The following is a 27,136-nucleotide window of genomic DNA, read 5'->3' on the forward strand; positions in this document are numbered from 1 at the left end:
AACGATGCTTCGCATTTTATGATTAATTTCGTTGCACATACATATATAATAATAATTCGCATATGAAAATATGTATTTACAGTTATGCATAGGAAATTAATCAATGGAATTATATATTCGTTCGCTCTTCGGTTAGCAATTCAGCATCTTAAATTCTGTAATAGAGCATGAGAGCCTGGGTAGTGGGTATAGTGCGCGCGATATGATTCAAGGCATCATGATATCAATCTTCCAATCCCAATTCCTTGCTATAGTCTTCTCTCATCTTGAATTTTTGAATCTTGAAGAAAACATGGGACATGATGGAAACGCGAATATAGGGCAATTCAATATTCACGTACCTTTCTTGTGACCGTGAGTGGGAATTCGGTCACAAATTTGATATGTTGAGGGATCTTGAAATGAGTCAGCTAAAATAACAAAATAATACAATTGGGGTTGGATACATTATACACGTGCCTGTCACGACACTACAACCCCGTTTTTTCAGTCTCACTTCCCGGTCTTGAAATATAATAACCATGTTTGTGCCGCGTTCGCATTCGAAGTAGTTAGAATCGGTCCAGCGACAAGGTATAACATGAGTAAGGTCTACCGATTTACCGCAGACCTTACTCCAAACCTATCGTAGCAGTGGTTCTTTATTGGGAGTTAGAGCAGCAATATGTTAAGGGTTCGAAGTGTTGTAAATTTATCTGGGCTACACATCGCCATTCGATCCGAGTAAGTGTCGTTTTGCAAATTCCTAGAACCAATGTGAGCCGTGCTAAAAAGGAATCATAATAAAGAGCGTCCTCTTGCTGGTGTAAAATGCTGACCAAGGCCATCGAAATAACAAAGCAGCAATAACCAGGAGTCGTCGAACATTTGATATGTAGGCTATTCGCCCGATGATTGAAGCTGAATCACATCTATTTCGTCGTCGTATGGAGGCGTCCCACGGAGACATCTCAAGGCATTTTAATATATTTACAAATGAGATGATGATATTATATTCGATTGATCAAGTCTAAACCAGCAAAAAATGTCGTTTCTCTGAAACGAAATATGATTTTTACAAGAGAGCTATAGGCTCCTCACGTCTATACACAAATACATAATCAATAAATTAACAAAAACATACTTCTTTCGCTAAAAAAAGTTAACTAAAATCTGAAGAGACGAATGAGGAATTACTGGACACAAAATCCAAGTCTCGTGAGATCATACACCAGGGCCCATCTCCTATAACATTCAATACAAAGGCGAGCTAGCAGCGGCAACGTGAAGGGGACAGATTTACATATCTTCGATAGGGGAAGCGAGTGGCGCAGTTGGTTAAACACTGCAGTCACGACACCGATGGACGTGGATTCGAATCACGGTTCTGACCCACTTCTACGTGTCGGAGGTTTCTCTGGGCTCCTCATCGCCGCCTCACTGCAACGCCAGTGCATTGAAAAGCCCAGACTGAAAGTGAGCCGTGCTACAAGTCGGCAGCAACGACCTCGATGGGAACGCTTGGGAGCGGAAGAGAATGAAGAATGACTGCGAGAGAGATTGAAAGACGTTCCCAAGATTACTAAAAAGCAAAGACCTCTGAACATTATGAAATTCGTGTCGTGGAGCACAAGGCCTAAAAGGCGATAAGCTCCACTGTGTTGTACCCATTAATACATACATACATACATACATATCTTCGATATTACAAGCGACTTATCTTTTTACATAACGATGTGATAGATCTTTCCCAATACCGAATGTGAATGCGGTGAGAAATTGCAACGATTTCTAGATATCCCTTCCCTGGGGATGATAGCTTGGAAAGTTGAAGATCCCCAAAAGAATTCCAATATTCCGATTTAAATGCATTCGACCTACCTTTCCTTTACAAAAATCCTTTATTTCTTGCGGCGTCGCCGTGCAGTTTTCTTTAAGACTAATCCAGGCCGCCACTTCTTCTCCCAATCTTTTATCGGGGACACCGAATACCTTGACAGAAATTCCAAAGTAATATCCTGGTAACGGATTGTGATAGAGAACCTAGAGCGGTAATCCACCAAACGTAATTTGACCGGTTTGGGTAGGCTATACTTGATGGGTCGAGTTTTAGTTGTAAGGGTAGGTTGCGTGTTCTAGTGTTGGAGATTTATCTAGGCTCCTCCCCGCCATCTCATCCGTGTAAGCGGTGTCTTACAAGCGTAGAAGTGCGCCGGTGCTACAAGTCGGCAGCTACGGAATACAAATGAAGAGAATTGGCCTAGTGGAAATGAACATAGTAGTGGACAAACACCATAAATACTACAAAACAAAACAAACTAATGAAAGGCACGAGGAAACTGATTGAAAATATAAGCCATATAATACACCGATGACCACATTTCATCAATTTCGATGACGACACAAGCTGCAACAGAATAGAATCCCACTGAGAAGAAAAGTGTCTTGTCAAATCGCAAGCATGCAATTTTCCGTCGGAGCGAAATCGAATCAAATCTACGCGCAGTAACCTGGACATTGTCAATCTTTTCGTGAGTATGCAGGAAATCTTCCACTTCCGCCGGATAAATGTTCTCGCCCCCTCGAATTATCATGTCCTTGGTGCGCCCGACAATCCGACCATATCCCAGTTCGTTAAGTGTCGCCAAGTCTCTGCAAGATTCAATATATAGTCGCCTTCCATGAAAAATGCGGAAAAACATTTACATACACTGATACATATTTTAACATTCCATCACCGAAATATTGGTAACACCGCTTCCATCGCAAGAACTAACACTCGCCACTCTATTTGTGGTTGAAATCTCAGTACATTTCAGCTTGAATATGGGACTGGGAGCAATTAAATTGGTTTCTGCCCCTAATGCCTGGTAGAGGAGACACAGTTCACCACTTTCCTTTAGTGTGCCCCCTCTGCTACAACCAAGGGATATTTCAGCAATATTACTAGACTGTACATTATATAACGTATGTATGATCACTAGGGCAAGTTTTTGTTGTAGTTAAATCCGTGGAAAGTTGCATTTATTTTTGACAAAAGTTGCATTTATTTTTTCACAAAAGTTGCACTAAACGACCACCTTTTGCTCGGCTGACTAAAAAAGGTCAACTTTCCGGCTCAGCTCCCGAAATACCCGTAAGAACGTTACTTCAGTGCTGATTTACGGTATTTCAGTCGAATTTGGCCGTCGAAATACACTTTCACCAAAATCGGAAATAGTTTCAGGAAAAATCGAAAAAGTTGCAAAATGTTGCAAAAAGTTGCATGAAAAAAAATGGACAAAAGTTGCAAAAAGTTGCACTACAAGATTCCTTCAAACAGCTTAAAACAGCATTCTACATATCTTCCGAGTATTTAGGAAGCTGTCGGAAGCTGTAAAAAAAGTTGCAAAAGTTGCAAAAACTTGCCCTAATGATCACATGACCAGCTGCTTATTTGACTACACACAATCTGTAGTTTATTGGTCTGGTGAACAATATACTACATACCATTGTTCTTCAACCTTTTTCGGAATGGTACACAAAAGTTATACACCCCAGTGCAAGAGTAATGTTCAACATTGACTCAGATCAGCCCGAGCTGATTTAGTAATTAGTGTCATCACCCTCACCCATTTCTGATTTCTCGCCCTCACTAGTACAAAAGGTCCTCATTAGTTAGAAGTAGGCAAAGTTGCATTGAATCCTATATAGTTACGGTATCTAATCCCTGTATACACCCCATAAAAGTGGTATTTTATGCTCTTGGAGAAACTCTGGTGCGACCTGCATGGGCTGTACGACACTCCCTGTTGACGAGAACTGATACATACGAGTCCACTATCAAACTAAGTACGAATGGTCAAATCAATTTAAGCAAATATCGCCGATCCTGATCCGACTCCAAATCGGTCACAATCATTGCCCATCGGTGGTATGCGGCACGGAATGGAGACCATACAATTGATGTACTGTACCCCGTCTTATACCATCCCTCGGGTGTAATGGCTTCTGCCGTCTTATCCTCGGCTTCCCAGTAACCGTTCATCACACAGTAGCCTCTGATCCACATCTCTCCAGGTGTGTTGACCGGAACGATTGATCCCGTATCATCAACAATCTTCACCTGTTATAAATATGTAAGATTTCATTAAATATATGAATATTCTATAAGCAAACTCCAATCGCTTGCCTCGGTGTATGAAGCTGGCATTCCTACTGTCGTCGTTCTGATGTCATCGGGGTCGTTCATGAAGTTCATAAAAGTGACTGGGCTGTTTTCTGTTGTTCCGTATGCAACCTATAAATTTATAATTAGAAAATAAGACAGTTCACATTTGATCACAGATATTTTATTTGTGATACGAATAGCCAGAGACAACATTGAAAAACTCGGATCGAAGATACGCAAATAAATGACTGGCGTATATTCTACGAAGAGGCGGAAATTTCTAATCTATCCCAATGTCCATGAAACAGGACCAATATGGCACAATACAGTTGCGAGTATCTCACAAGAGTCACAACCATAAAATTAAAATCCATTCGTAGTGATATTTTACTACATGGGTGTACCTGTACGTACAATGAACAACCTGCATCGCACAGAGACCACTTTTGCGACCCTGGAATATATACCAACTTTTAATTGTGTTCGACCCGCGAAATCAGTTCCTAATTTAGCTTAGTATAGGTCTAGGGTAAGTTTGAGTTACGCTCAAGTGGGCTGAGAAAAAAGCCAGAAAACAATAAAATACGCCTATGCAGATTTTGCAGAAAACTGTTTCTCTCAAAATTTATTCAATTTCCTGAAAAAATTTTCGCGATTCGCGCGATTTCCCATCGATCATTCACGGTTGGCAGGTATGAAGCCGAACCTCAAACTCTTTTGATAAGTCTCGGTCTCGGTCACTTCCTGATGAGATAGTGGGACTTGAGCTACTGGAAAGCATATGTGCAGCGCTCTATATTTTTCTGGTCCACTTTTTCAAAAAGGTTGCACATTGCTGATTCACTAGATGAAATTCCTTTAGTAAAAAGTGCGTGGTTTCATTAACTGTACTGTGCAAGTCTATGTGGCGGTATCTACAAAACAACATATTTTCAAGTATAGTACAAGTGGAGAATACGTACTCAGGTAATTGTAGTAAAAGTGGCAGAATACGCTACTACAGACTTACGGACGTATGGCGTCCTATACTATTTCAATAGCCATCACAGTGTGCCAACCACCTGCGACAAATCGATTATGATTAATGAAAACAGATCAAGTATTCAACGACAAGAGTACACTAAATGCGCGCAATTTTAAGTTCGACAAGGCGTCTGTCAAGTCAAGGAATTCGTAGCAATGTGGCGTCATGTCGCCCCGTGTATCGCACCAAAATAACTGAGGAGGCTTATCTGTATATACCGGAGCTGCGATACTCGACGCCGAATTACTTCCTTCTCGCTTCGATTACCGCATAAATATTACTTGTTCCTTGTTCGCGAAAGTATGACCGTGTATTGGTATTCTTTCTAAACCCATAACGAATTGAACTGATCAGTTACCTACAACTCAAGTATCGCTTTTAAACGAACGCTACATGACAGACAGCAACAGATTCATTCCGATTGCGGGCGCGGTAAAGGTATCTACGGTTTGAGTATCCCTACTTAACACGTGACTGATTAAGGCCAGGTTATAGTGTATGATTTTTGAGAGGTGATGCTCGTACCACTGTAATTTAATGGAATCGGCAATAGCATAAAGCCTTAGCGGTGACGATTACCAGACGTCCGGCCCAATTTTAGTATCGCATGCCGTTCAGATTGCTCGCAGGCTTAGAAATACGTAGTAGGGTTTGCAAGGAGTATATGTATATCTTCTGTATATTATTTGCAAGTGTAACGGGTATGCGGTAGACGTAAATTCGTATTTGTACCTAATTAACTTGATTGAGCGTAGAAACGTTAACTAAAGAAAATGTTTAGTGCCAAGATTGCAACATCAGTGTCAACATTGCTTCCACGTAAGCATCGGGGAATTGCAGTTCTAGTGAATGCAGAGACAGTATTATCTCATTGCATATAACATGGCCTGCCGTACTAAAAACAGTATGCCATGCTTATAATCATTGGAAAGCAGACTTGGATGTGACATCACAAGACTTGTGATGTTATTCGATATTAATAATCCTTTGATGGACTCCATTGCTGACGCATAAAGTCAAAAATCGAATATCTTCTGTAAGTTCGATTCTTTGTTTTTGAATATCCCTAACAAAGTTCATCCGGAGAAATGATTGTTAGTGTGCCAGTGATCACGATTCTGTAATCTAACTTTCTCACATACTGTATTGTCATGGGAATAATCAGGCAATACCTAATTTTTAGAATTAGTCAACTTGAATCATCTCATATTGACTATAGAACTCGTCTCTCCCCGCATCGAGCGTGTATTTACAAAGAAAATAAATTCTGTGGTTCAGTATTAGACCAGCATTCAACGTTTCCTGATAAATTTCTAAAATATCTAAGACGTGTAAGGTCACATGGAATTTATTATTGTTGCTGTACATTTCAAAGGGCTCTATACGTGATTTTTCCTTGACAGGGCGACATATCTTATGTTCGATTAGTCGGGGTAAAACATGGTAACCGACAAGCCTGAAGTCGGTTGTAGATATGTATCTATTTACACAACGATAAGCTGAGCAGAGCAGCAACTAAGCCGACGTATCTTCCGAACATCTGAAGTATCACGTGCACGCAAACCTATTCATCCCATTGGACAGGCAGGACATAGACAAAATAGGAACATCAGAGGCACGAATATACTTGAGAAAGGGTAGTGATTATAGAACAAGCTTTGGATAACGGCTGGTGAAAGATGTGAATTGAATGCTTTCAAATCGAACGGCAACGCAATTTCACCACAGGGACGTGTCATCCATTGATGATAGTAGTATATAGACTCAATTTCAACGTACGGGTAATTGACTATAAGAATCTCTTAATTCGAAACGGATATTTATGATAACTTGCGCATTTATAAGTATTTTAATTTACCTGAGGCGGGTTACAATCGCACTGAATTCATATGCACCGGAGTTTGTATATAAGGTGTTGAAGGTTATTCATATAATTAGCAGACGAGGCGATATACAGCTGTATACTGGATAAGTATGATTGATATTTTCCAATCCGCTCTGTAAAGGCCATTTGAGTCTATCTATGTTGGCTTCCGATCTTGTGATTCTGAACCGCGCGTCTTGGCGGATATCGCTCCGGGGTGTCCAATTGAAGGCCCGAAAACCACAGGACTTTACAGGCGACGAAAGCTTTAGAGGTCTGATTGCTTTGGAAGATGAAAAACGCAATTTGAACATGGACCATTTTGCAGTCAAGCTCGTTGCCACCTCTAGACACATGTGTCCGTGTTTTATGTTTGCATGACAAGTCTAAGACAATGTTTCAATTTTTGAACGAATGTATCATGCAAGGCGGTGATGCACCATCTATCATGTATCTGCATGTGATACGTCGTTTTGGCAGAAAACAACTCTACGTTTTACGGTGCTTGAACCGCAAGTTGTGTTTGATGTTGTATTTCTGGGATTGCTTGGGTGTTCGTTTGTACTTTTTAGTTATGTGGGTTTCATAACCGTAGAAACTCAATCTATTCGTATTGAAACGGAATGAAGTAACTTGATAATCTGATCAAGTGCCTAACAAATATATCAACATAAAACGTACATAAGAAAGTATAATTAACTATATTCGTTAAATTCGTTTAGATAGATTTTCATGTTCATTACGCTACATGGGCTCATGGGCTTATACACGTTAGACTAGCACGAGCCATTTAAAAGTTCGTTTGAATAATTGATTAATTATCGACAATATTTTCAATTTTCAGGTTGCTTTCTCCTTAATCAATATGAAAGAGCGAATAACATTGACTATTATTAGTATCATAGCAGTGCTTGAACCCCTTGAAGGCTCACCGAGCTCCGCGGAACAGAAATTAGGCCTACCTCAATTACCACCCCCACACTACACAGAGGGGGATAAAAACGAGACAAGGACGATATTGCACCAATTACCTCCCGATTTTTACCCAATTCAAATATTGAATACTCCTTCCGAATTACCAGACTTTTATGATTCACCAATATACCTTCCCATGAACGATTACCGGACACCCGAACAAGGTTGCACTTCAACGCCCCACTGCACGGATTATGCATCCGAAATGAATGCACCAACGTATGGCGGGGGTTTGAGGATGCCAAGCATATATCCCACTAACGACGAAGCAGAATGTCACGTTGAAACAGAATGTTACGGGTTTGACAAGATTCCCATGGACATGGATAACGCAACAGATATTCTCTATCTGCAAAATTTAAACACCTCTAAGCTACAAAAGGGAAGCTTCTCACATTTGCCGCCGTTGATTAGATTAACTATCGAATACGGCGACCTCGCAATTCTGGAGCCAGGAGTCTTCGAAAATCAATCAACCCTTCAGGTGATTATGAATTGACTAATTACATTGCTGGTGGATCCGCCATTACAGCCACGGGTAAGCAACACGTACGCCCGTCTTAAGTGCGGAACTGCGGTTATTGTTTATGTTTGCGGTGTTCGTGGTCATTAACGGCCATGTACACGAGGCCGATGTTCTTTATTATGACTATGTGTCTGCCGAGTTACAAGTCCATCCAGCACGGTTCACTTATATGCTCATGAGGACACCGCTCAAGCGGATCAGATGGCGAGGAGGACCCCAGATAAACCTCAACACTTAAGTAGGAATTCTAGAGTCGACCCCCAACGGCTATTGTCATGTTCTTACATCTGCCCCATGACGTATACAGTACACCCTCTCCTCTCTCGAAATTTTATTTTGATCAGTACGCATTGAAGATGGGGCGTGTTGTTGGCATACCTAATACCTATACACAGGACGATAACTGCCGCACCCAGGGGGGCGAGCTCGACGGGGTCCCAAAATTATTTCGTGAATTAAAATAAATTACAGAGTCTTTTTTGAAAATTTATGCAACTTCTTAAAAATTTTGTGTGGCCAAATATATTGATCATTCGGCACCCTTCGCCAAAGAAAAAAAAAACGCATGATTTATAGAAATGGGCATTTCGGCGTCGGCCATTACCGCGCCAAGACACACCAAGACATATGGAGTTTTAGGCCATGTAACATGCGACTCCGAGAAGTGTGCCATAACGATCGGCAGCGGGAAAACCTTGGCCGAAAAGGACTGCCCTTATCCTGACCGAAAACTTCGATATTTATACATATTATAGGCGGCTAACTATATAGCTGGCGTCGAATGTTCCTGTCCTGGCAATCTGAACCCCACGAGACAAATGCCATCCCGCAGAGAAATGTTATTTACCAGTGAAGAAATTTCAATTTGAAATCGTGTACGTCTTTTAGTTTAGTACGTTTGGGCGATTTCAATATCTTTTGACATAGCAGACAGGAGGTCACGAAATAACATTATGTAGCTAAGTCCACCCGAATATCTTTTAATTTTATTAACGCGCCCTGCATTTTGCAAGGCACCTCACTCAGCTCTGCTGATGTGGTAAATCTGATTACGTGAGCAGAGAGACGATAAAAAAAATTGATAGCAATATATATGCAATTCCCGATCATTGACCTATTCAATCAAGAATTATAGAAAATTTTCGCGCTTGGAGCGTCTAGGCGCTATAACCCGACCCACTAAACACCACAACGCAACTCGCAACCCCCACAAGTTTAGTTTTTCACCGAGCGGGGGGCCCAAGACCAACGTATTCTTTTTTGGGGGGAGGGGGTTGACGAAATGCTGTTTCGGTCCTGCCTATACACATACAGGCACAACAGTATTCCATTATTATTCTTCGAGGTCGTCCCATCAACAGGTTCATTCATCTGCTAATCTTTGTTTACACTAGCCCGGATTAGCCACAATGATAACATATAGCTTTGTTATCGATAACATGGTCCATATCTTTTGCAGTACGTCGCATTATTCGGTAATTCCATCAAAGAGCTACAGCCCGGGACATTTCAAGAGTTGAAAAATGTAGTAGACTTGGAAATCACAGACAATAAGCTATCGAGGTTGCACAAGAATATTTTCACAGGGCTGGATTCGTTGAAGACCTTAAAATTAACACAGAACGAGCTGGCGGAGCTACGAAACGACGTATTCCGGGAAATGGCACAGTTAAAATCCCTGTTTCTTCACGGCAATAATATCGCCACCATATCGCAACACGCGTTTCGTGGATTGAACAAGCTCACCGCGCTCTACCTCGGGAGTAATTTTCTATCATCGGTGCCAAGTGCTTCTTTTCGTGACGTACCTTCGCTGCAAGTACTTCATTTGGATCGGAATAGTATAAGCCGCGTTGGAAGATCAGACTTTAATCACTTGAAGTCATTGCATCAGATAAGACTCGACCAATGTAACATTGACTTCATCTCGAGAAGGGCGTTCCGCGGGAAAAATCTGACATTCCTGGACATATCCGAGAACATGTTGACCAGGTTGGGTAATTTGGGATACATCGGAAATCATGTGTCCGTGGCGATGGCATTTAATCCATGGATGTGTAACTGTTCGTTAATACCAACCACGATATGGCTAAACAATTACAACGTATCGGTGATACCTCCCTACCCTGACTGTGTCGCGCCTCAGCATTTGAAAAGGAAAAAGCTGATGCACATGACTACCAAAAAACTTTGCGACCCAGCGCCTATCAATCCGATCGAAGATGATGGACCAGACGCCGATAAGCCAGAAGGAGATTGGGCGGACCAAGTGTACGACGTTGGAAAATTATATCCAGACATCCCACCGATAACGAACATGACATCGCCCGATACGAGCGAGCACACAACAAAGGCAAAAGCTAGCCAACCGCCGATGACAAAATACAACACGCAGTCAGACCCATATCGTACAACATCCGAAACTGCATACACAGATGAAGGCCAATTATCTTCTACGAAGTATGGAAAAGTCGAGAAGCGACCAACAGACAACTCCCAGGTAACAGGAATTGATGACGGGATGACAACGACAACAGCGATACACGAAGGCATGCCCGTGGATCACATAAAAACGATTCTATTAATTCTGGGCATTTTGATACCGGTGTTGCTGATAGTCGTCTTCATATTGCACACGGTCTTGCGTCACAAGAGAAAGGCGGTGGAAAAAGCGGATATCGAAATGCCGAACATCGAATCAAACCGGGACGATAAATATTCCGGAGTGAATCCGGAAACTACGAACGATACAGCAGAGCCACTCTTGTCAAAAGCAACGTCGCATACAGCAGTTGCGGGGGGGCATATCTAAAATATAGAGAGATTAGCGCACAATCTACTCATCTCGCAGTCAGTGTGGCTCACGACAATACCGCGAACGCAACAGAACTGCTAATCAAAATCATACTGCCGATAAATAATGGGGCGCATCGGTAGCAGTGCAGTCGTCACGCGAGAAAAGCAGATTTACAGCTTGCAACATTTTCGAACACACAGCGCAAATAACTTTATAACCTGTCTTTCGATATTTACCTTGAAAATACACGCGCACTACCTCGGTACGATAGAGGCGAATAGTTCTGCAAACAAAATTAGCCCACGAGAGATACTATATTCTAAGGCACCGACGGCGTAGCGTAAATCGGGATGATTTATGCAGGATGTCTTGAAATAGAAGTTATGACAAGGCTCTGGCGGTGGCGATGGGAAAATGCCACGTTGCGGGTAGTCTTGCGATAATGAGCACAAAGAACAATGGCATTTCGCAAGGATCGCTGCAATTGGCTACTTCGATAAGGCTTTCAAAGTCCGGTATTGTCGTTTCGAGACTCTTCTATGACGCCATTCTCAGGGGAAACGTGTGATTGTACTCGATACGAAATATTACACTTTCGCAATCTTTCATCCGATATAGGGATTACTTTTGCATATGTAAATATCCACTATAAAGTAAAGATAATAATTCTGATCACCCTATAGGACGTATTCCCTAAGTGTTCACTGTATTACAGCGACATACCGAACGTTGAACATGAGTTTTCGTGTTCTCTGCAATACATACCTGACTACGAAGATATTTATACCGTGATATACCACAGGCAGATTGACTGTCATATTCATCTAAGAGATTAATACAAAGCAAGTACGCCGGTCGCTCGTGTTAATGCGCTTGTGCATACCTGATTGCCTGTTACCTGTGCTATACAACACGCTCGATTTGGCGAATGGCCTTCCTCATAGTGCATATCTATAGGCCTATAAGCTGTCTCCATGATGGTATATAGCTACAATGTAGCAAGTTTTACAGAATGAATAGATTAAATCTCGACGTATATTACATGCTTTGAAATTACAGTGTAGATGCCGATTATTTTTATTATTAGTTGTGAATAAGAGAGGGACGCTTTTCGCCTGTAAGGCCAGGAGTAGATACTGATACAAAGTCGCTATCGTTTTTCCGTGAACTCTTGGTATTCATAGATCTACACTTGAAATATAAAGTCATTGTCGCCATTCTGATAATTTTCAATTGAAATAATGTGGAAAGTTCAATATATGTGCTTTTTATGCGACAACAAATAATATAAATTCCTGCCTAAGTTGTTGGAGGTTTATCAAGGCTCCTCGTTGCCACGTGATCCGCGTAAGCGGTGTCTTATAAAAATCCCAGAAGTGGGCCGTGCTACAAGTCGGTAAATACGGAATAAAAAATAAAAAAAGTATCGGCTTGGTGTAAAATGACAAATGTAGTTGGAACACCCTGAATATCAAAACAAAACCTTGCGATGCAACTGCTATCGCGTGGTACTCAGGAATTCATGCAGACTTGCGATGCTGGATATTAGGGATGGTGTGAACCTCTGAAAGGTTCAGGTTCGTGTGAACGCGAACGTTAACCTTATGACGTCACGGGACGTGATATTGCTGATTCCAACCCTAACATTCAATGAAGTGATAGCCTATATTAGTGTACACGATACCTAGCGACGACTCGGGCCACATAATGCCACAATGCTGAAGTACATACAGGCGTTTTAAACGTCGCTAAATGTATCAACTGAGGCAATCAATTGATATACTACTTCCATAAATCAATATTATCCGTCGCTTTGCCAGGGAATATAAGCCTACACCTGAACGGTCTTGGCCAGACCGGACAATGTATTCGGCGTCTGAGTATTGCTACCGAGTACCGATATTAAGCTATCCCACAAGTTACACAGCTGTAGCCAACACCTCGATCGCAAGGATTTGGTTTTATGATACAACAGACATATGAAGTTAGGATTGACCCCGTACGCCTGCTAGATTTGTTACATCAAAAAACGATATCAATCTCATCGATTGGTTGAATTAGCAGAGAGTCACTAAATATTCACAAACGGAAAGCTGGGTATTTCGAGCAAACTTTTGTTACAAAGCAAGTAATTTTTTTTAGATTGTCAAGGTGCATACTCGTTTTGTGTTGATTTTTTATGCTGACAGCGCCATGCATAGAGTGGCCCGCAGTTGAAATGCAATAAATTCGAACCAAAGATGTCATAATGAAGTGAAAATTGTAATATATGTAAAAGGTTCACAGTGCAGAACCTACCAAGGTTCTGTTGTGAACGCGAACCTCTATTTTTCCGAGGTTCACACACAGAACGCGAACGTGAACCTCAAGTTCACGCCATCCCTACTGGATATCAAACAAGACTTACCGTGACTTTGCAGTCAAAGACGGACTCGAACTTTTGAACGACTTCCGCCGGGCATGGGGATCCTGCCATGATCCCTGAACAAAGATACCGGCAAGGTCAACCCATACCCCGATGATATTTGACTTTGTGAATTGACGAAAATATAGGATACGCTATAAATATTTGATGTGAATCATCGAACCAAGCATTTGCGTGTACCGTATACCCGCCTCCCAAATCATGGCCATTTTGTTAGGGGCATTCTCTGGTAAAATAGATTTGCATGAATCTTATAGGTTGTCTAAATCACCTCACGAAAATTGATTTCTAGTTGATGTGAGGAAGGATGCGCGCTTGTGTTAAGCCTTTTAACAGTAAATATAGAAATAATTGTTGTATGCTCGCATAACTTGCCTTTTTGCAACTTCTCGTAATTGTACTTCTCGCGATTCGGATGAGACATCATATCAATATACATAGTCGGAGTTCCGTACACAGTATCGACCCTATGCGAAAACAGTAGTGAATAAACCAGACTCGCAATGAGTGGGTAACGGGTCCTACTTTTCCGCGTCCAAAGCTTTCAGGGTCGCGAGGGGATCGTACCCAGCACATGGAAAAACCATGGTCGCCCCATAGACTGCCATTCCGAGGGTTCCACCTACCATGCCAAAGCAGTGGTAGAGTGGGACTTGACACGCGACTCGGTGGTGCTGTATACAAAGACGGGTCAGAGCTTGGTGGAAATGTTGTTTCGATGGTATTCAAATTTCGATCAGCCCTTGGCTAAACTTACGTAGTCTTCGAATCCCATCCGCCTCCCGATAAATCGCATGTTATTTACAATGTTATGATGGGTGAGAGTCGCTCCCTTTGGATTGCCGGTTGTCCCCTGTTAACATTGTAAATAACAGATATGCATAAATGTTTAAGTAAATGCAGTCGAATCTGGTTAATTCGGACATCGGACAACCGCTTCATTCGGCTAAAATCCTCGGATAATAAAGTCCAGTTAAGTCGAACAATACTTCGCTTAATTCGGACACTGGTTCATTTGCTTGGAGCCATGTAGGCTTATATTGGCGATTGCTGTTGAAGCAAATACGGCATCGTCAGTTATTCCAACTTCACTTGACGCCTTCTTTCAGTCCTGGCACATGTACGGGCCACCGATGCATTGTGTTTTGTGGATTCAGCCGTCAGTTAGCGTTGTTAGCTTTTCCATAAATGATTTTCTGTCCGGCTAAAATACTTTATTTTCGATTCCTGCTGCTTTGTGGTGCACTGTTATCCACTGAAAATGCCGTTTCAGCCCGTGCTGCATGGCTTAGCAGTGTATTTGAAGAATTAATGTAGCCTACTATTTATCCCTGTATGTGTTTGTCACACATGCAGTAAATCAGTATTTTGTGAATCGTTTGGTATCGAAATACTGTACAATACAACTAACCCGAAGGTATCACTCTTGTGCGTTGTATGTCATCAGTGCTAATTACTGCAGCTGCAGTATATCGTAGCTAAAATACATTTATTACGCAACAGTACAGTATTTTAATGGGTCGCGTGTTTTACCTCTTGTGTGCTGTGTGCGACCAGTGCCAACTAGACCTACTGCGGAATACCGTAGCTGCAAGACATTTATTACGCAACAATACAGTATTTTAATGCGTCGCCTGTGTTTACGCATGACCGTGAACAGAACGATTGATTTTCCACTTAATACGGAAAAAAGTGAAAGGAAACAAAGCATCCGAATTGAGTGGAGACGACTGTGTGCGACAAGGTGTATCTTGATTGATGGAATACGGGCACAGTGTTTTAGGCATCCTCCTATCTGATGTATGGTATGGCGTTGCTCAATGTGTGCTTTGAAAGGATGGAAATAATAATACATGCTATGGTTCATCAGCATTAGCACTAATCATATAGGCCAGCGCTTCCTAGTTATGTTCATACTTCGACGGTTTGAAATCGGATCGGGTCGTCTTGTTATAGCAGTGACTGTGTGCCGCGACAGATTCTCATGTGTGCCGCGAATCTTTTTGGAATTTGGGAAAAGTAATGCATAAATATTTGATATAAACATGAAGCATGCAGACATGCATATGCGACTCTCTAACTGCTTCAATAGCTTACAAATGAGCACATGTGACCATGGCCGTGGCATTGCCGATGACTAGGTTAATGCTATGTGTCGAAGATTGACTATGATCCGTTTCAATCTCTTCATGAATCAACTCATAAACAAGACATCATTCTGCATATCATGAGCATGAGCTCATTACTTCCACTGCAACACCATTTTTACCGGAAGTTTTTGTAAACAGCTTTAGTTAAACTATTTTGAAGCATTGAATCAAGCAATCTTTCTGCAGGAGAGCAACTCATTGATTTACGAGAGATCAGTTTTTCAAATGCGGATTCCACGAAAAATTGGATGAGTTCAAATTCCATTCCATGACAGGTGCAAAAGCAATTAAAGTTTTATTGCAATTTGCATCTTCATGGGCATGGCTATGTGAACATAGCTTCGCTCTTCTGACAAAAATTTAGAAGCTGTAAACGTGAGCGGTCGTTTGGAATTGACAACGAACTGCGGGTATGTTCTATGTTGGTCAACAATGCACCGTCGTTTCAGCCGCATATACGCGTTCGTATAATCGAGCATAATCACAATCGCATTAACAAGTTACATTGGTTCTAAAGCAGGGGTCGCCAACTCAAAATAGGTCGCGGGCCACTTTTCCAAATTCCTGGAGGCCGCGGGCCGCATGACATCAATATCGATATAAAAGTAGGCAACGCAGTTCAACAACCACGTCTGATAACTCTACGTTATTACAACGCTGTGCTTTCTAACATAGGCGACGGTTATAGTCACCACAAAAGAACTAACAGGGGTGGCCAACATTTTTGTAATTCACGGCCGCATTTCGCGTACTCATGTAGCCTGCGGCCGCATACCGGTGGTTAGTCGTGATAAACTAGCTGGGGCCAAATACCCACGTTATCATGTCCATGTCCATTGCCGGTACACTCCGAACTAATCTATATGCACATATCGGCTTACTATGCGCACCAAATCGTTAGTAGTTATGTTGTAGTAGTTATGTTGTAAAGAGCCACAGAGAACCAATCTGTAGTCGCGCGAAGCGCGAAAAATTTTTCATGTTCATGAGTGAATTTCGTCAATAAATATTAGTATAGTTTCACATATTACTATAAAATATTTATCCTTTCTCGGCCAATGTGATCAGATTCCCAGATACAGCTGATGCAGGGGGTATCTGTGAAAACTTAGGGTTGTTATTACAAGTGCCGACAGCCGCATAATTTTCCTTCTACTGCTGCAGATTGGCCACCCATGGATTGAAGAATCAATATTGGGGTTAGCTATACACGGTAGGCCTACTTGCTAGACAACTATCTCCTCGTAAAGCATGGTCTTTTGGAGCGCCCGAAGTCGTTTTGCAGGCGTCTCGGTCTTGGCAGTGGTGGGCCATTGCACGTCAAGGCAATATGCCCATTCGTACCAGCAAATTCTTCATCCATGGAATGATATTACCATGCCGAAGCCGTATCAACTAGTGAGTAATAGTGATAGTGGGCACATAGAATGGCTCACTTTGAAAAACAACAACATTATGTTTCAACTGAAATCAATTTTAGCGTTTCAACATGATTTACTAAGCGTTTTTCTGATTTTTTTTTCAAATCAGGTCGCGGGCCGCAAAATAGGACCTCGCGGGCCGCATGCGGCCCGCGGGCCGCGTGTTGGAGACCCCTGTTCTAAAGCATATTCAATTCATTGCAAGTGTGCCGCGGGCGTTGTATAATTTTTCTAGTGTGTCACAAGCTGACAAAGTTCGGGAAAAGTCTGGCAACCCCATTTGACAAGGACAAATACGATATAACATATTGACAGAGTTTGTTTTACGATCCAGAATGCGGGTATACGGATGTATGTGCAATGTGCATCGTCCATGGCAAGTGCTCGAAGTTCCTCGGCGATTTATATACTATGCCAGTGGTTCCCAACCGGGGGGAATTCCCCCCTTGGGGAGAATTTTGAAATTTTTTGGGGGGAATCTGGCTTGATTTTTTTAGGGGGAATCTGGGTTTGGCATTGTATCTGAAGATGCACTGGGTTTAAAAGTATTTAGATTTTTATGGTATAGAACTGTTAAGTAGAAATTATTTCTTTGCAATTGTATGTTTCTTTGGCGGATTTAAAACTGGGTGTTTGTTTAAATGCCTTCGGTAGATATTACACCCCCTGATAAAGTGAGGCTCACGAGACGATTTCGTTGGGTTCGCGACAGCCTCTCGACCAAATTGCTACTAAACAGGAAAACGTCAAGGCGATTTCAGCACATGGCCGCTAGTGAAATTGTTCAACTTTTTAAGCCAACATATGAGCTAACGTGAAAAACATATCAAATTCATCGATTCAACTCAAGTCTTTAGCAAGCGGACATGGTGATTTATTTTTCGTCAGCGGCTACCCGACCGGTCCGAAACAGGTCAAATTTGACTGTACTTTACCAATAGGTTTAGTGCGGTCCGCATTCGCCATAGTTCGGACATATCTGAATATGTTTGAATCTGTTTTGCCATTAATTGCTCAGTCAACGAATGGCTGCGCGTTAAAAAGCACATGTTTTTAGTCACAGGCAACTTTTTCGTAGGGGGTAATTTTAGCTCAAATAGCGGCCAAGGGGGGCACGAGACGAAAAAGGTTGGGAACCACTGTACTATGCAGTTTTACACCCACGGTGCGAATATTTATCTTCGATAGTGTAGCGAAATGTGACGAGTGATGTGGATTCGCCCGAATGCCGGAAGTATTTTTGAGTGAGGTCAAAACTTTTTCACTTCTGCCGCTGGATGTCTACCTTTCATAAATGCCGTCCATGCACAATTTGAATAATACCGATGATATGCCGCCCGTCGTCGGCATTTCATGTCATTGACACAGTGCATAGCGTATATGATGCGGTGATATGTCTCGAAATGACAATGCGCTCTTGCACTCTAGCGAAAATATATCGCGGTTATAAAATCTTTGTTTATACGTGCATACGTTCCTAGGTCCTTAAGTTCAAGCATCATTTCCATAAAAATGTGATTGATTTATACCGTGGTGTAAGTTCAAGGTAGGCTCCGATTTCGTGTACCACGGGTGTATATTCACACCCATATATCACGATGGATAAACGGGTGTAAATACACACTATATCGCGCGATATCTTTACTTTTACTGCGTACAGTTGGATGCACTGAGTAACATTGTATAAAGTCGGTAAGTTTCATTCATACATGCGAAATTACAGCAGTAACGAAATGCATTGAAAGGAAATATAGCTATACGTAAAGCTTACGGGTCCGGGCCGATATCATCACGCTCAGCACATCATAACAAGTTGATTGATGGTTTTTGCAAATTGTAGATCCCGAATCCGTCCCTGCCACATAACTGATGCGAGTCTTACATCACTTTTTTTCACTCACCGATGTAAATTGAATGTTGATCGGATCGTCACAATCAAGCGACCGGGAAATGTTCTGAACTTCGGCAACGTCTTTCGAGGATCCGACGCTCAGTATGTCCGCGTACGACATCGTGCCCGGATGCTTGTCAGCGCCCATCATTATTACGTTGGTGAGATTGGGCAGGCTAGAAAAGAAATGCATAAGTTAATTTCACTTTTAAACGTGCTCTGCGCATTAGCGGAATGGTATTGAGCTGACAGAGAGAGAAAGAGAGAGAGAGGAGAGTGTAGCACGGCCCAATTCTAGGCTTTTTAGTAGGCACAACTGGCTGGGATCAGATGACGTGGGGCTAGACAGGTAGAGTGGTGGTGTACAGACAGCGATAAATTGGGTCGGTAAGAGAAAATCTGGTTCGGTGTTGGTGGGTATCTGGAGGGATGTCGAACAGATTTATAAAAATATCGCGGTAGTTGACCCAGTTGATAGCTGTGTATAAATGCCATTACCTCCATGCTTCGATCATAATTTAAGATCTCAAAATCATAATTTCATCATAATTTCATTAATCATAAGAACACACAAGCGGATAAACGTATAATTGTGCATTGTACATTACCATGAGTTTGGGGATATAGTATTATAAACGGGGTGGGGGGAGGGGTGTCGAAATAGTATTTCAGCAACCCATACTGTATCAATTAACAGCATAATACCGAAGTTGCTGATGTGATTGCATGACTCACATTCATTTCTCAATTTAAAATTTTGTTACAGTGTAGACCAACTCCTTTCTGAACAGCTCTAGATAAATCATTCATAAAATTCGATTCGCATCAGCATTGATCAGTATTGAGTTGGCGATCTACATGTAACTTGATAATGTAACATTTATCAAGACTCCAGTTTAAATATTTGTTTTCTGCTAGGTTGACAGATTGCGTTATGCACAATGCACATATAGTCATATCTACGTGATATCAACGCCCGTAAGGAAAAGAACCTGTATCCGGGATTTTTTTTTTTTTTTTTTTTTTTTTTTTTTTTTTTTTTGGGTATTCATGGTGTTTGTCGACTGCTATGGTCATTTACACCAGGCCGATATTCTTCATATTTTCCGTAACTGCCGACTTATAGCACGGCCAACCTCTAGGCTTTTGTAAGACACCGCTGACGCAGATGAGGTGGCGATGAGGAGCCTAGGTAAACCTCCAACACTTAGGTATCGGAATTCGGAAGTCGACCTCGGTCGGACTCGAACCCGCACCCATTGGTGTTGCAGCCGCGGATTATACCACTGCGCTAACTCGCCACCTCTGTATCCGGGATAGTTTACCTTTTACATTTTAACTGGCCCGGACTCGCCGTCGCTATCTCCGGTGCAATATCTGTGAGCATTTTGTAGTAGTCCTGCGTCTTGTAATTGGCTGCCGAAACGATTCCTTTCAACTGCGTTTTGCTGATTGCGAATTCCGCCTCCTTGGTTTGATAGGCTGGGTTGATGTTGACCTGGAAGCGAAATCTGGCTGGTCAAACGCGGTATTGTCAGAAGATAATGGTGAAATTTTCTACCACTGAACTGGGTATATTATGTCGTGCAATGCGCGCGTTAGTGGCTCACCAGTATGGCTCCGATTCTCGCAGTTGCAAATTGGGTCACCACCCATTCTAATGTACTTGGACCCCAAATTCCGACACGGTCTCCCTTCCTAAAGCCAAGGTTGTGTAGGCCGGCAGCCATTTTATCAACCTACAAATAGGATTATATGTTTAATTCTGTTTTGGTAGTCGCTGGAAAATCACAGGGTAAATGTGTACTTCTTGGAGGAACTCCTGAAAGGTCGTTCGTATTCCATCCTCGCAGAAAACCAGACATTCAGTGTCCGGAGTTGCTTCGACGGTTTTCAATAAGGCTTCGCTGACAGTGTCGGCTGAAAGATGAACGGAGGAGAATGTGACTGCGAATATGTTTCCAAATTGCCGAATCGCAGACCGCAAGACGGTGCTGCAACAAGACTGCGCTGGCCCTGCGGCACTTTTGTTTCGTAAATCGAATTTTAACTATATATTGAAGGTAAACGCAAAGCAATTAGTTTCGAAAAGATCAGAATGACTGACAATTTATATTCCTTTGACGCGACATGACACGGTCCTTTAACATTCAAGAAGCCACTAACCATACAGACTCCTGATAGCAGCCAACCAGAAAATCCCAAGTATACACTACAATACTACAGTACTACACTACTACTACTAGCACCTTATATCGACCCCATTGCACTACAATTATGTGACCAACATAAGTATTTTTGATTAATAGAATGTCATGCAATTCACGTTCACTTTGGAGTGAAATCGGTTGACCTAATTTGAGGCAGTGCTCTTCATCCTCACTATTTAGCATCGCGATGATTAAAAAAGTTACTGTCATCAGTTACAAGTTGAATTATGTCCTAGTCGCGGTATTTGGTAATGCGTACGCCCCACAGTAGTGGTACTCCCTGAAAAAAATTCGGTAGACCCTGTTGAATATCAATGGTCTAAAATGCGACTCAAAGTGAATACTAAATATGCATATCCTGTTTCGGTTCGTCAATTTTCTTGACGAAATTCATTCAATATCTTCAAACTTTTTCGCGCTTTGCACTTAATTTTCACAACGGCAATACTTGCAGCTATTACTGTAGAGTTGTAGACAGTTGAATGATAAGTCTCGCCTAAGCTGTTACATATACTAAATGAAATTATGGTCTTATTTTTAGTAGGGCTGGGCACAATGATTCGAGTACTCGAATCTGAATCGAGTATTAATTTTTATGATTCGAGTCGAGTAGTAAAGGGCGATTTTTTCGAGTACTGAAATTATACGTTCCTCCCCTCTGAAAGTTAATTTATCGATGAAAATTATAGTTTCGACACTCATTTTCACTTTTGAAGCCTTGAAACCTTGATTGGCCGTATCGTAGCATGCGAAACATATAGTACAAAGCTACGAACGTTACTGCAAACATCACATTTCCGAAGTCATGATCATCCCACAACTTTGTCACCAAGTGCAGTGAAATCGGTATGGTCAAAAAACTACCAAAGTATCTTTAATGTGATGGATAACAGGCATTTTATTCTTTGTGGTCGCATAGGTACATATTTGAACTTTTACATATTACATTCTGTCATGACTTCATAATGAGTGATACTCGATTACTCGACTCGACTCGAAGCATATTACGTAATTCAGAATCGAATCACTCAGATACTCGATTTTGCCCAGCCCTAATTATTAGTGGCATTTCAGGAATAATTTTTGACGGCAACTACTACGAAGCCCACATTAGATAAACGTCCGTGGTTTCACCCAGTCATCCATATATGGTTCCTATTTCATGATCTGTGATAATTATGAAAAGAATTTACTGTGGTATGTTGAGACCTGGACGTTACGATGACCCTACCGTCTGGCACGAATGTCTTAGTTTCGCAACCACTTATCCGGCTTTGTAGTAATGAATTGGGGTTTCGGATGTAAGTTTGACGTAAGACAAAATCTGCAATATCTCAATAAGTCATCGCTATTATTACGGCACGATGAAACGGCGAGTATCATTACTTTGGATGATCAGGCATGGTTATTTTTGGCACCTCAAGAAAAATAAAATTAGGAAGTACCGTATCATCTATAAATGATCTCTGCCCGAAAAAGTAGGGTTCAGGTAAAGATCAGGATATTTCGGAATCTGGGATAGAGAGTCCTAATTTTTTGATTTAGCGCAATGACTATAGGCATTTTACTGTTGTCACGGCTCGCGTTTTTAGTTACATAGTGTAGCCGCCACGCGCGACCCAGGCTGCATTTAGCTCAATGTGCATTGTGCGAAATCTGCATATACCAAATTCCATCCACCATTCAACTAGCAATTGAAAAATGTCTGCGTGTTCATAGTTCAATAACTAATAGATTGTGCCACATGTCAAATAGGGACATAGTTTCATCAATGAACAGACATGGTGCAAAAGGCCTCTCGATCTATACATGTCATACAAGCATGTACGTACATTCAGTCCTTCTGTAGATTTTTCTTTGCAGGGTGTATAATTTTTCATATTATATTGATTATTAAAGCAACTCATGATTTCTAACCATTGGTTGGGTGGTGAAGGCTGTGATCCCAACGTGTCAGCAACCCTTTTAAATCCTTATCATAAGTATTGTAATCTGCGTGAATGACTATTGAATCGACTACCGGTATTCAGATTAGATATTGCAAGGGGTGAATTTGTTTTCCAACATCGTTTTCAACTAGGGTTTTTATCTCGCTGTTTGATGACACAGTCTGGATCAGGCCTGGGCCAAATGCGGCCCGCGAAGCTATTCTGTGCGGCCCGCGAAAGGTTGCTTGGAATTCAAAAAATAGAACTTGCTTTTTCAATAATCAAAACCATGGGCTTCATCAAATGAGCAGGAAATTCGATTACTTTGAATTACTTTGAAGCCTGTTTATTAATATGCCACGATTACACCGCCTATACTTACCTGACATGCGTAATCCAGATTCAAAATAAAGGCAATGTGGCAATGTAGCAACTGAAGTCACAAGAAATCCTTCTTTCCATATAGTTTAGTTCAAACCTTCCTTGTTGACATTGCCACATTACGCATTTTACAGTATGTATTTCAATTTGTGACGAGATATGTTTCCAAATCCCTAATTCGTAAAACAAGTCAATCAGTGCTCACGATTATTATATGACTCATCATATCTATCACCCATAATGGATTAACGGGCATGCCAAAAAGGAAGCCAAAAACGGAAATTCGATGAAGGTTTAGAATTTAGAGCACTAAATATTTGCATACTCGATCCTGTCTTCGAGAATAAGGATTTTAATTAAAGTCGGTCTAATGTTAAAATCACGAAACATTTGGTCAAGGGAGGGCGAAGTTCAGAAAAACTGCAAGCTTCGCTCAACATAAAGGCTATTTAACCTGCGACAGCACACCGACCAAGAAAATAAGCATTGTACTATTGCATATACATTTCAGTGCAATGGTTCTCGAGCTGGGATATGTGAAAGCATCAGAAGGCTGGCGCGAAGGCGAAGTTTATTGAAAATATTTTTCGCGCACCGCGCGATGTGACCCAGCTCATAGTTGTTGCTCCGTGCATGGTCCGACTTTGATTTTTCACAATTGCCTCATCAAGAGCCATAATCGTCCATGCCATCAATTATCCGTTGGGATTGCTAGCATTCCGGTTGCACTTATTAATATTTTGTGATATCATGGTAAGTGTGCGCGAAATTGTTCACTATCATAAAGGGAGGCGTGCCTAAAAAGTTTGAGAACCACTGTTTTATAGTCTTAATAAGAGAGCGTGGATAGGGTGTTAAAGAAAGCTAAAATGTATCATGTTTAACATTGTTTCCAATCATGACAGCTAAAGGATATTTTTTTAAATTAACCGTCACTTTCTCATTATCGAATATCAACATATTCATTGAGCATCATTTATCAACAATATAATTTAGAAATACAGTTAAAATGCGCTGGAGAATATAGCCAAATTTTTTTCACTCGGCCCGTCAACGTATTTATTTTTCTCCTTTGGCCCACGTTTTACATCGTTAATTCGAGGCCATTCATGGCGATGCCAAAACTGCCAAAAAATATAATCTGACTAATGACGCAAATAGCCATGTCTGTGATGATTCAATTCTGACTCCGATCAAAAACATTGGCAAAAGCATTAAAATTACCGATCATAGGCAAATCACAAGCGCCGTGGCAGTAGCTCCACTTCAAATGTCTTTTAGTTTCCGGTGATCTCTCATATTTCTGTTTACTGAAAACAAGGTTGGTAATTATATAAAGTACATTCGTTACATTTCGCGGATCAACTTTAACGAAAAGCTCATCACGGATTCTTAGGCAGTCATGCAGTAACACAATCAACGTGAATATGGAAAGCTTTTAATTTGAGATATATTTCATATTTCGTGTAGCAAACTCACCATGACAGGGAAATACACCTAACGTGAGACTTGGAGCTCTTCAACGAATCAGAAGCATTTCTAAACGCGCGCAAAATACTTCTTTGCCGCATCTCGATTGTAGTGAATTAACGTATAATGGCGCCCTGCAAAGTGTAGACACTACCTAGACAGAACTGGGTTTTAGGAGGCCTACTTACATCTTCATTCGGAGAATGTAGCAAAATATGACAGTTGACAATTTACTATTGTACCCCCATCCCAAGTCTTCCACTTTCTCTGCATCAGGGGTGTGCATTGTGCAGCCTGTGGGACGGGACTATTTAGAGCCAGCAATTTCCAAGACATCAAGCAAATATTACGTAGGCCCACACGATAGATCTGGTGCGGTAGCGACCCAAATTTAAACCTTTGTGACCTATACTTGAAGAACCATTGGCGTAACCGAATCCATGGCCAGCTTCAGATGACCGGTTGTTGGGACTCCTTGCTTGTAACGATAATCATGACAAATTAAATGTTTGGTACGCCAGTTCGTAATATGTTGACACGACGCATACGAAAGGTTGCCGACCCTAACCTGCGGATAGCGATGTTGATTGATAAATGGTAAAACCTCATGCAGATGCAGGTAAATTATGACCTTGGTGAATGGAGGGGGGTCGTGACCTTGTCGATGGATTATGTGAGTTTCAATAGGACGCAACTAAAATGACAGCATAGGTTTACCATATGATATTGAAGCAGAAATTGCACAGCCGCGGCGTTAGTACTGACAACACCAAGCCTTTAAGCAAGAAAACGCTGACAGTCGAGAATATAAGCATTACGAAATCGAAGTAGCCTAGTAGTTATACTGCTCAAGTGCTCGTTGCCCACAGTCAAAGGGCCGTAGACAACGTTAAAGAGGCACTGCATAACCTTGCGTACATTCTACTCAGGTCTAATATAACATTCCATGCGTCTCACAGTGCGTAATAACTTGTATATTGTACAAACATTCACTGCTTCCGTAATATAACTGAGATGATCGCTACGTAAGCTGGAAATAATTAACGAATAATGTTGGAACAGTCCTTCGCTGAGCATAGTGGTCACACTGACTTCCATACTGCGATCCGCTCAAAACGAAGCAAAGGCTAATTAATCAGTTCAGTAAATCCCTTGATTCGACAGCAGATTAACTAATTGTAGAAAGATAAGGCTAGCCAAGAAACGCACAAGACATATGTAACATATCAGATATGTAATATTGTGATGCATTTGCATTTCCTGAATATCAACAGCGACGGACATCTCTATTAACTACTTTGTTCGCAACACGAATCGAATAGACCTCCTGTACCTGCCGAAATCCAACAATAAAATACAGTCGAGCGCTGCGGCATATCGGTCTTGATAACTATTGACACACGTCGTACAAGGAATTTGTTTTGTTACGGTCGGGTGCTTATGTAGTTGAGTATGCCGCTGTACAGATAATACGATGAAAACTGCACACAATTAAACAGATCGCCGTACTGCACACTGCACAAGTGCACAATGCACATACACACATCATATGCGACTCGAATATTGCGCGTGAATACTAACAATATGCTATTCGCATGATGCACTATATATATATATATCAGATATACCAGAGCCGATTAAGCTCTACATTGTAGTGCAGTACGTTCGTCGTTTGCCGATGTTGTTCTGTTCGTTTGAGCAATTTCAATGATTGCGTTTCTTACTGTTGCCGTACGGCCGGACTTTCCCGGAAATGTCCGGAATTTTTCGTGTTAAAACTGCGTCCGGGAGGAAATGCTAAAATAAGCCTAAATGTTCAGAATTTTCATAAATTGTACTTTGGTTCGAGTTTTTCTAGGTTGCCAGCTCCCGTTTCCTTCAAACCTTTTCTAGTTACGTCCCCTCCAGGATTGAGAAAGGATAAATATTTGATAGTAATTATAGC

At 41.5% G+C, this 27,136-nt stretch overlaps 2 protein-coding genes and 1 long non-coding RNA gene across 3 annotated transcripts in view; 2 read left to right on the forward strand and 1 right to left on the reverse strand.

The window, feature by feature from the left end:
* LOC145456006 (uncharacterized) overlaps window positions 1-12,376 on the forward strand; it is a 90,458-nt gene extending 78,082 nt beyond the window's left edge. The window contains exons 2-3 of the mRNA XM_080334041.1: window positions 7,292-8,476; window positions 9,978-12,376. Of these exons, the coding sequence (XP_080190167.1) occupies window positions 7,883-8,476; window positions 9,978-11,330 (1,947 nt within the window). The 5' untranslated portion in view covers window positions 7,292-7,882 and the 3' untranslated portion in view covers window positions 11,331-12,376. The remainder of the gene's footprint in view (window positions 1-7,291; window positions 8,477-9,977) is intronic.
* LOC145456007 (medium-chain acyl-CoA ligase ACSF2, mitochondrial-like) lies at window positions 1-26,522 on the reverse strand. Its single transcript, XM_080334043.1, has 16 exons — window positions 25,201-26,522; window positions 24,946-25,031; window positions 21,010-21,122; window positions 20,813-20,941; window positions 20,528-20,700; window positions 19,213-19,378; window positions 14,498-14,593; window positions 14,266-14,414; window positions 14,116-14,207; window positions 13,723-13,796; window positions 4,151-4,258; window positions 3,936-4,084; window positions 2,490-2,631; window positions 1,861-1,971; window positions 342-410; window positions 1-280 (listed from the first exon to the last, which is right to left on the reverse strand). The coding sequence occupies exons 1-16, from the start codon at window positions 25,290-25,292 to the stop codon at window positions 224-226; spliced, it is 1,806 nt and encodes a 601-aa protein (XP_080190169.1). The 5' UTR covers window positions 25,293-26,522; the 3' UTR covers window positions 1-223.
* LOC145456009 (uncharacterized) lies at window positions 16,809-18,644 on the forward strand. The gene is made up of 2 exons (XR_013920475.1): window positions 16,809-17,728; window positions 18,464-18,644. It is a non-coding gene; the product is annotated as an uncharacterized LOC145456009 (long non-coding RNA).
* Window positions 26,523-27,136: the final 614 nt, after the last annotated feature.

The sequence above is a fragment of the Botryllus schlosseri genome, chromosome 14 (assembly GCF_051294905.1).
Source record: "Botryllus schlosseri isolate E-star chromosome 14, Bs_hap1, whole genome shotgun sequence".
In the NCBI taxonomy this organism is placed as follows: domain Eukaryota; kingdom Metazoa; phylum Chordata; class Ascidiacea; order Stolidobranchia; family Styelidae; genus Botryllus; species Botryllus schlosseri.